Genomic DNA, 10512 nt, shown 5'->3' on the forward strand with positions numbered 1-10512 from the left:
CTCACTTTATATTTATTTTGTATTACAAATATTTGCACTGTAAAAAACAAAAAAAAATATTTTTCAATTCAACTAGTAGAAGTACTGTAGTGCAATCTCTTTATCATGAAATTTAAACTTACAAATGTAGAATTATGTGCAAAAAATAACTGCATTCAAAAATAAAACAATGTAAAACTTTAGAGCCTACAAGTCCACGCAGTCCTACTTCTTGGTCAGCCAATCACTCAGACAAACAAGGTTGGTTACAATTTGCTGGCGATAATGCTGCCTGCTTCTTGATTACAATATCACCTGAAAGTGAGAACAGGTGTTTGCATGGCACTGTTGTAGCTGGCGTCGCAAGATATTTACATGCCAGATGCGCTAAAGATTCATATGTCCCTTCATGCTTCAACCACCATTCCAGAGGACATGCATCCATGCTGATGATGGGTTCTGCTCGATAACAATCCAAAGCAGTGCGGACTGATGCATGTTCATTTTCATCATCTGAGTCAGATGCCATCAGCAGAAGGTTGATTTTCTTTTTTGATGGTTCGGGTTCTGTAGTTTCCGCATCAAAATGTAGCTCTTTTAAGACTTCTGAAAGCCTGCTCCATACCTGTCAGATTTTGAAAGACACTTCAGATTCTTAAACCTTGAGTCGAGTGCTGTAGCTGTTTTTAGAAATCTCACATTGGTACCTTTTTTGCGTTTTGTCAAATCTGCTGTGAAAGTGTTCTTAAAACGAACATGTGCTGGGTCATCATCCGAGACTGCTATAACATTAAATATATGCAGAGTGCGAGTAAAACAGAGCAGGAGACATACAATTCTCCCCGCCAAGGAGTACAGTCACAAATTTAATTGATGCATTATTTTTTTAACGAGCATCATCAGAATGGAAGCATGTCCTCTGGAATGGTGGCCGAAGCATGAAGGGATATACGAATGTTTAGCATATCTGGCATGTAAATACCTTGCAACGCCGGCTACAAAAGTGCCATGCAAATGCCTGTTCTCACTTTCAGGTGACATTGTAAATAAGGGTATGTCTACACTATGAAATTAGGTCGAATTTATATAAGTCGATTTTTTTTTAGGAAGCGATTTTATACAGTCGATTGTGTGTGTCCTCACTAAGCGCATTAAGTCGAATTAAGTCGGCACAGTACCAAGGCTAGCGTTGACTTTCGGAGCGTTGCACTGTGGGTAGCTATCCCACAGTTCCCGCAGTCTCCACCACCCATTGGAATTCTGGGTTGAGCTCCCACTGCCTGATGGGGCAAAAACATTGTCGCGGGTGGTTTTGGGTACATGTCGTCAGTTGCCCCTCCCTCCGTGACAGCAACGGCAGACAACTGTTTCACGCCATACCATGGCAAGTGTGCAGCCTGCTCAGCTCAGCTGCCACTGTTGTGTCCTGGGTGCTGCTGGCAGCAGACGGTACAATAGGGCTGCAAACCATCGTCACTCTGCTCTGGCAGCAGATGGTACAATAGGGCTGAAAAACATTGTCACGCTTCCGCTGCCACTCTGCTCTCCTGCAGACGCCATACCACGGCAAGCATGGAGCCTGCTCAGATCACCGCGGCAGTTATGAGCACTGTAAACACCTTGTGCATTATCCTGCAGTATATGCAGCACCAGAACCTGCAAAAGCAGGTGAGGAGGTGATGGCAGCGCGGTGACGAGAGTGATGAGGACGTGGACACAGACTTCTCTCAAAGTACAGGCCCTGGCAATTCGGACATCATGGTGGTAATGGGGCAGGTTCATGACATGGAACGCCGATTCTGGGCCCGGGAAACAAGCACAGACTGGTAGGACCGCATAACGTTGCAGGTCTGGGATGATTCCCAGTGGCTGCGAAACTTTCGCATGCGTAAGGGCACTTTCATGGAACTTTGACTTGCTTTCCCCTGCCCTGAAGTGCAAGAATACCAAGATGAGAGCAGCACTCAGAGTTGAGAAGTGAGTGGCGATAGCCCTGTGGAAGCTTGCAATGCCAGACAGCTACCAGTCAGTCAGGAATCAATTTGGAGTGGGTAAATCTACTGTGGGGGCTGCTGTGATCCAAGTAGCCAACGCGATCACTGAGCTGCTGCTATCAAGGGTAGTGACTCTGGGAGAAATGTGCAGGTCATAGTGGATAGCTTTACTGCAATGGGATTCCCTAACTGTGGTGGGGTGATAGACAGAACGCATATCCCTATCTTGGGACCGGAACACCAAGGCAGCCAGTACATAAACCGCAAGGGGTACTTTTCAATGGTGCTGCAAGCACTGGTGAATCACAAGGGACGTTTCACCAACATCAACGTGGGATGGCTGGGAAAGGTACATGACGCTCGCATTTTCAGGAACTCTGGTCTGTCTGAACGGCTGCAGCAAGGGACTTACTTCCCAGACCAGAAAATAACCGTTAGGGATGTTGAAGTGCCTATAGTTATCCTTGGGGACCCAGCTTACCCCTTAATGCCATGGCTCATGAAGCCATAAACAGGCACCCTGGACAGTAGTCAGGAGCTGTTCAACTATAGGCTGAGCAAGTGCAGAATGGTGGTAGAATGTGCATTTGGACGTTTAAAGGGTCGCTGGCACAGTTTACTGGCTCGGTTACACCTCAGCGAAACCAATATTCCCATCATTATTACTCCTTGCTGTGTGCTCCACAATCTCTGTGAGAGTAAGGGGGAGACGTTTATGACGGGGTGGGAGGTAGAGGCAAATCGCCTGGCTGCTGATTACGTGCAGCCCGACACCAGGGCGGTTAGAAGAGCACAGCAGGGCGCACTACGCATCAGAGAAGCTTTGAAAACCAGTTTCATGACTGGCCAGGCTACGGAGTGACAGTTCTGTTTGTTTCTCCTTGATGAAAACCCGCCCCCTTGGTTCACTCTACTTTGCTGTAAGCCAACCGCCCTCCCCTCCCCCCTTCGATCACCGCTTGCAGAGGTAATAAAGTCGTTGTTGTTTCAAATTCATGCATTCTTTATTAATTAATCACACAAATAGGGGGATAACTGCCAAGGTAGCCTGGGAGGGGTAGTGGAGGAGGGAAGCACCGGGTGGGATGGTGGAGGAGGGGAGGAGGGAAGGACAAGGCCACACTGCACTTCAAAACTTATTGAATCCAGCCTTCTGTTGCTTGGGCAGTCCTGTGGGGTGGAGTGGTTGGGTGCCCAGGGCCCCCCGCCCCCACATTCTTGGGCGTCTGGGTGAGGAGGCTATGGACCTTGGGGAGGAGGGTAGTTGGTTACACAGGGGCTGCAGCAGCGGTCTGTGCTCCTGCTGCCTTTCCTGCACCTCAACCATATGCCGGAGCATATCAGTTTGATCCTCCAATAGCCTCAGCATTGCCTCCTCTCATCACGCTACCACCACCGCTCCTCTTGCTCCCGCCACCTCTCCTCTTGATCCCACCACCTCTCATCTCGCACATCCCTCCTGTCCTCACGTTCATTTTGTGCTTTCCTGGACACTGACATTGTTTGCTTCCACGCATTCTGCTGGGCTCTTTCAGTGCGGGAGGACTGCATGAGCTCAGAGAACATTTCATTGCAAGTGCTTTTTTTTTCACCTTCTTATCTGCGCTAGTCTCTGGGACGGAGATGATAGTGGTAGCGTTGAAACATTTGCAGCTGCAGGAGGAAAAAAGAGAGAGTTGGGTTGACCATTTAAAATGTGTTGGCCATTTAAAAGGAGGGGCTGCAGTTTTCGGGTTAATGTGCAGCACAAACCTAACTAACCCCCCCCCCCCACCACCCAATTTTCTGGGATGTTCGCTTCACCCCTTCCCCCACCACATGGCTAACAGCAGGGATGATTTCTTTTCAGCCACAGGCACACAGCCCAGCAGGAATGGCCACCTCTGAATGTCCCCTTAATAAAATTCCCCTATTTCAATCAAGTGACCATGAATGATATCACTCTCCTGAGGTTAACACGGAGAGATAAAGAACGGATGTTGCTTGACTGCATGCCAGTAGCTTTACTCGCCGCGAATACATCCCAAGTCTTCAGGGCAAATTAATCATTGAACACGCTTGCTTTTAAACCATGTATTATATTTACAAAGGTACACTCACCAGAGGTCCCTTCTCTGCCTTCAAGGTCCGGGAGCCCAGGTTGAGAGGGTAATGTCTCCAGGGTGATAAACAGTTCCTGGATGTCAGGGAGAACGGTTTCTCCACTTGCCTGCTGTGCGCTATCTTCGACCTCCTCCTCATCATCTTCCTCGTCCCCAAATCCTCATCCCTGTTGTGTGAGACTCCCTTGCAGGAGTCCACATACAGGGCTGGGGTAGTTGTAGGGGCACCCCCTAGAATTGCATGCAGCTCATGATAGAAGCGGCATGTCTGGGGATCTGACCCGGAGCGGCCGTTTGGCTCTTTGCTTTTTTGGTAGGCTTGCCTGAGCTCCTTAAGTTTCACGCAGCACTGCTGCAGGTCCCTGTTACAGCTTCTGTCCTTCACTCCCTTGGAGATTTTTTTTCAAATATTTTGGCATTTCATCTTCTGGAACGGAGTTCTGACAGCACGGATTCGTCTCCCCATACAGCAGTCAGATCCACTACCTCCCATTCGGTCCATGCTGGAGCTCTTTTGTGATTCTGGGACTCCATGGTCACCTCTGCTGATGAGCTCTGCATGGTCATCTGTGCTGATCAGCTTGCCATGCTGGCCAAATAGGAAATAAAATTCAAAAGTTCGCGGGGCTGTTCCTGTCTACCTGGCCAGTGCATCTGAGTTGAGAGTGCTGTATAGAGCAGTCGCAATGGAGCACTCTGGGATTGCTCCCGGAGGCCAATACCATCGAATTGCGTCCACACTACCCCCAAATTTGACCTGGCGATGTTGATTTCAGCGCTAATCCCCTCATCGGGGAGGAGTACAGAAATCGATTTTTAAGAGCCCTTTAAGTCGACAAAAATGCTTCGTCATGTGGACGGGTGCAGGGTTAAATCGATCTAACACTGCTACCTTCGACCTAAACTCGTAGTGTAGACCAGGGCTTAGAAGCAGTCAGCAGTATCTCCCATCAATGTAAACAAACTTGTTTGTCTTAGCGATTTGCAGAATAAGAAGTAGGACTGAGTGGACTTGTAGGCGCTAAAGTTTTACACTGTTTTGTTTTTGAGTGCAGTTATGTAACAAAAAAATCTGCATTTTTAAGTTGCACTTTCACAATAAAAAGATTGCACTTCATTACCTGTTTGAGGTGAATTGAAAAATACAATTTGTTTTGTTTATCATTTTTACCATACATATTTGTAATAAAAAATAAATATAAAGTGAGCACTGAGCACTTTGTATTCTGTGTTGTAATTGAAATCAATATTGAAAATGTAGAAAAACATCCAAAAATATTTAATAAATTTTAATTGGTATTCTATTGTTAAGTGTGAATAATTTTTCGAGTTAATCACGTGAGTTGACTGCGATTAATTGACAGACCTATTAATTTGTAATACTTTGTCAGTGGATGTCAAATATTTTGGTTTCATTAGTTACTACTGTATTATGTTGTAATGGCTGGTGTTGCATGTCTGAGTTAATGACTCAAGACTGTCAAAATAACAGGCTCAATTGATAATTTTAGATTAAAAAATTCCAATCAGAGATTAATACACCACTATACAGAAAGAATAGAATAGAATCATTGTTGTCGGACTAAGAGCTGGATGTGTGTCTCCTGCTTCTGTTTTCATTCCCCCAACTAAGTTTCCATACCAGTATCGTTATATAGGGGTTCCGACAAAGGAAACCTCATTGCCAAGAATATTCTCCCAGAAACATACGTTGTGATGTCCTTTCTATACATTCTCAGTTTACCTGATTTGTGTGAAGGCATGATTATTTACAGCTGAAAGGACTAATAATTCTTTGAGATAATACCTCTCAGTGGGTCCTTGTTACCCCACAATCATTCTTCCTTGTTGATTCCCCAACAGAAAACATCTGCTGTAACAATCATCCCTTATTAGTTTCCCAAGGCTATATATGCGCATAGTGTCTGGGCCTTAGAATTCAGACATACTCTTTGTTGAAGATAAAGATTCTAAAGAATAGTTAATATATAAATGAATCAAATATACAGAAAGAAAGAACTAATAAAGCATTAATATTTACTAACAGGTACTAACATTGGAGAACCAGGAACTCCTCCTAATAATAGATCACCGCTCTTCTCCTTCCTTCCCCATCCTCCCCCATATTCTTATGCCTCCACCTGTGGCCTGAGACAAGTTTGTTCTTCAGATACTTATCTATGAAATGGGGGTATTGACTTTGACTTCATGGTGTGCTGTCATTACTGAGTTGATCTGGTTGAAAATCTTTGTTGGAACAGTTTTGTTGCTGATTGGCCAGCAGCTCAACGTTTTCTGGGAGCATATTGATTTTGTCAGAATTGTAGACAGTAAATTAAGGGCTTTGATAGGGTTGAAACGTTTAATTTTATCATTTCAACTTTTGGTAATTATAATAATCAAAATGGTAAAGTTGAAACAATGCTCTGATAAGATCAAAACAAATATTTCACGAACAACTCTGACATTTTGACTTTTTGGCTCAATATGGCAATAAATGAAATTTCAAAATCTCAGAATTTCGTGTGGGATGGAAATTTTTTTTTTTTTTTTTTTTTTTTTTTTTTTTTTTTGGCCAGTTAGATTCATCCCTGGTTTACAGTGACACACTGGACCTGAGAGGAGGAGTTGTGGTGATGCAAATTACTTACAACCTCTACTGGGGTCTGCAGTCACCCGCTACATTCCAAGCATTGGGTGCTGCTAGCTCTGGAGGAGGGCATGGCCAAGATGTTCCAGAGACACGGGCGGCTCCAGGCACCAGCACAGCAAGCGAGTGCCTGGGGTGACAAGCCGCGGGGGGCGGCCTGCCGGTTGCTGGGAGGGCGGCCGTCAGGCGGCCTTTGGTGGCGTGCCTGCGGGAGGTCCGCCAGTCCCACGGTTTCGGCGGCAATTCGGCGGCGGGTACGGACCGCCCACAGGCGTGCTGCCGAAGGCCGCCTGACTGCAGTTTAAAATAACCTCTGAGGAAGCTGGTGTGCAAATGCTGCCTGAACTGAACCAGGTGTGAAGCACTCCCTGAGATGTAGGACATGTGCTTGAAAGTCTCCATCTGCAAAATGAGGTTTTGTACAGTTTCATGTACAGTTGGTCTGGAACAGCATCACTGAACTATTCCCTCTGGACACCATTCTAAAGGTATCTGGATAAGTGTCATCTGTTTGTTTCCTTTATGTGAGGGGATTGTTTTAAGAGAATTTTCCAGAAGATCCATCTCATTTGGAGACTCTTATCTTGCTGCATGTTTGAACTAAACTTGTCTTATTTAAAAGAGGGAGAAGCAATCCTGCCAAAATATAGGAGCATTCTGGGATTTAAAGCCTTCCTGGTTTAAGACACTATTGAATTTTGTGCACTTGTAGCAGAATTAAATACTCAAGTGTACATTTATTAATAAAGATGTGTTACACATTTTTGGATTTGATTGTTCTCTGGTCCTTCTATTCCAAGTAAGTATTTACCGGTGTGAATGTATGGGATTAATTTGCACCATTATTCCTCATCCAGCACTAATTCATAGATGTTTCAAAAAGCAAAATATAAGTCTACTCTGATTAAGATGTGGATCTGGAGCAAGGTAAATTTATAACAGTAAATCTCTCAAAACAGAAAGCTATTGTGAGACATGGGTGGTGGGAAAGATAGGGAGCGGTGAATTTACAACATAGAGAAAAGTATCTCAAACAGGACATGTTGATATTGTTACTAGTACAAATATGCACTACAATGTGCTGCCTTCAGATTAAGAACAACCAGCTGCAAGGACAAACTCTTTCTTCAGGCATGAATAATAATTCTGAGAAGTACGCATCATGAATAATACCCCCTTCGCGCTTCTATCTAATGGAAAAGGACTATATCAAGAGCAACATCGGTTATATTTTCAGGCCTCAAAGTGGGCATTGCAGAGTAGAAGTTTAAAAAAAAAAAAGCTGTAAAAAGATTCCTTTTAATGTTTTAAATTAGTGCTGTCAAGAGATTAAAAAAATTAATCACAATTGTGCAATTAAAAAAAAATTAATCATGTGATTAATCGCACTGTTGAACAATAATAGAATACAATTTATTTAAATATTTTTGGATGTTTTCTACATTTTCAAATATATTGATTTCAATTATAACACAAAATACAAAGTGTACAGTGCTCACTTTATATTCATTTTTGATTAAAAATATTTGCACTATAAAAAAACAAAAGAAATAGTATTTTTCAATTCAACTAATAGAAGTACTGTAGTGCAATCTCTTTATCGTGAAATTTAAACTTACAAATGTAGAATTATGTGCAAAAAAAACTGCATTCAAAAATAAAACAATGCAAAACTTTAGAGCCTACAATTTTAGAGCCACTCAATCCTATTTCTTGTTCAGCCAATCGCTCAGACAAAAAAGTTTGTTTACATTTGCAGGAGATAATGCTGCCCACTTCTTGTGCACAATGTCACTTGAAAGTGAGAACAGGTATTCTCATGGCACTGTTGTAGCTAGCATTGCAAGACACTTAAGTGCCCGATGTGCTAAAGATTCATATGTCGCTTCAGTCACCATTCCAGAGGACATGCGTCCATGTTGATGACGCGTTCTGCTTGATAACAATCCAAAGCAGTGCAGATTGACGCATGTTCATTTTCATCATCTGAGTCAGATGCCATCAGCAGAAGGTTGATTTTCTCCTTTGGTAGTTCTGGTTCTGTAGTTTCCGCATCGAAGTGTTGCTCTTTTAAGACTTCTGAAAGCATGCTCCATACCTAATGCCTGTCAGATTTTGAAAGGCACGTCAGATTCTTAAATCTTGGGTCGAGTGCTGTAGCTATCTTTTGAAATCACACATTGGTACCTTCTTTGCATTTTGTCAAATCTACTGTGAAAGTGTTCTTACAATGAACATGTGCTGAGTCATCATCTGAGACTGCTATAACATGAAATGTATGGCAGAATGTGAGTAAAACGGAGCAGGAGACATACAATTTTCCCCCAAAGAGTTCAGTCACAAATGTAATTAACGTATTATTTTTTAACGAGCATCATCAGAATGGAAGCATGTCCTCTGGAATGGTGGTCGAAGCATGAAGGGGCATGTTGTGGAAAATCGACCACATAATTGATTTTGGATCAGATCAGCCTGAGGCTCCTGTATTGATTAATCAAACATGCATGCATGGGGGAGTCAGCCAAGGCAGCCGAACCCCCCAAATAGATAAAATACAAAAGCTTATACAGGATAAAACCACAAAAAGTACATGTACTTCCTTAAAGTTTAACATCCATATAAGGAATAAAACAAAATACGTTTTCCTGTTTTTCTTAGTTTTGCCCTTTGCGGTTTCTTGCTCTGTCACCGGGCAGCTATTAATCACAAACTGTTACAAATGGTTAATTCTGCTTTTATAGTTTCTTTCTGCCCTTTTTCTACCTCCCCCCTCCCCTTTCCTGTCTCCAGGCCATACATACAGTTTACTGGACGAAAGTTTAGGCCCCAGACCTTTTTTCCCCCCCAAGCACATGAATGTTTACCATATCTGCCACGTAAATACCTTGCAATACTGGCTACAACAGTGCCATGCAAACTCCCGTTGTCACTTTCAGGTGACACTGTAAGTAAAATGTGGGCAGCCTTATCTCCCGTAAATGTAAACAAACGTGTTTGTCTTAGCGATTGGCTGAACAAGAAGTAGGACTGAGTAGACTTGTAGGCTATAAAGTTTTGCATTGTTTTGTTTTTGAGTGTAGTTATGTAACAAAAAAATTCTGTATTTGTAAGTTGCACTTTCACGACAAAGAGATTGCACTACAGTACTTATGTGAGGTGAATTGAAAAATACTGTTTCTTTTATCATTTTTACAGTGCAAATATTTGTAATAAAAATAATTGTATAAAGTGAGCACTGTACACTTTGTATTCTGTGTTGTAATTGAAATCAATGTATTTGAAAATGTAGAAAAGCATCCAAAAATATTTAATAAATTTCAATTGGTATTCTATTGTTTAACAATGCGATTAAAACTGCAATTAATCACAATATTTTTAATCGCAATTCATTTTTTTAGTTAATTGCATGAGTTAACTGCGAGTAATCAACAGCCCTATTTTAAATTAATAATTGTATTTAATTCAGTGTAGTACCAGTACACTGTGCCTCTGTATAACTGAATTTTAACTTACATTTATTTCAGGTGTCTTCAGTGCTTGACAAAGAACATTTCCAGATATGTTGCAGATATTAAGCCTTTGCCTCCCAACATAAAAGATAAGCTGATAAAATTAATGAGTATGCAAGGGCGGATAACTGATGCAAATATCAGTGAGGTAAGAACCCATTCAAAATTCACTTCTGCCTGTCTCTCCACATTCATGCCAGTTTAGTACACAGCAAAATATAAAATAAAGAGCTCAACTAAAATTATGTATGCAGTTCAAGAAGTGAGCCGAGGACCTC

General features: G+C 42.5%; 1 protein-coding gene across 1 annotated transcript in view; it reads left to right on the plus strand.

Annotated features, from left to right (window-relative positions):
- The window catches only part of AMN1 (antagonist of mitotic exit network 1 homolog), an 87385-nt gene that overhangs the window by 16280 nt on the left and 60593 nt on the right, over positions 1–10512 (plus strand). The window contains exon 2 of the mRNA XM_029912804.1: positions 10250–10382. Coding sequence (XP_029768664.1) covers positions 10250–10382 — 133 coding nt within the window. The remainder of the gene's footprint in view (positions 1–10249; positions 10383–10512) is intronic.

Source organism: Terrapene carolina, unplaced genomic scaffold (genome assembly GCF_002925995.2).
Source record: "Terrapene carolina triunguis isolate 2854851 unplaced genomic scaffold, T_m_triunguis-2.0 Scaffold247, whole genome shotgun sequence".
NCBI lineage: Eukaryota > Metazoa > Chordata > Testudines > Emydidae > Terrapene > Terrapene triunguis.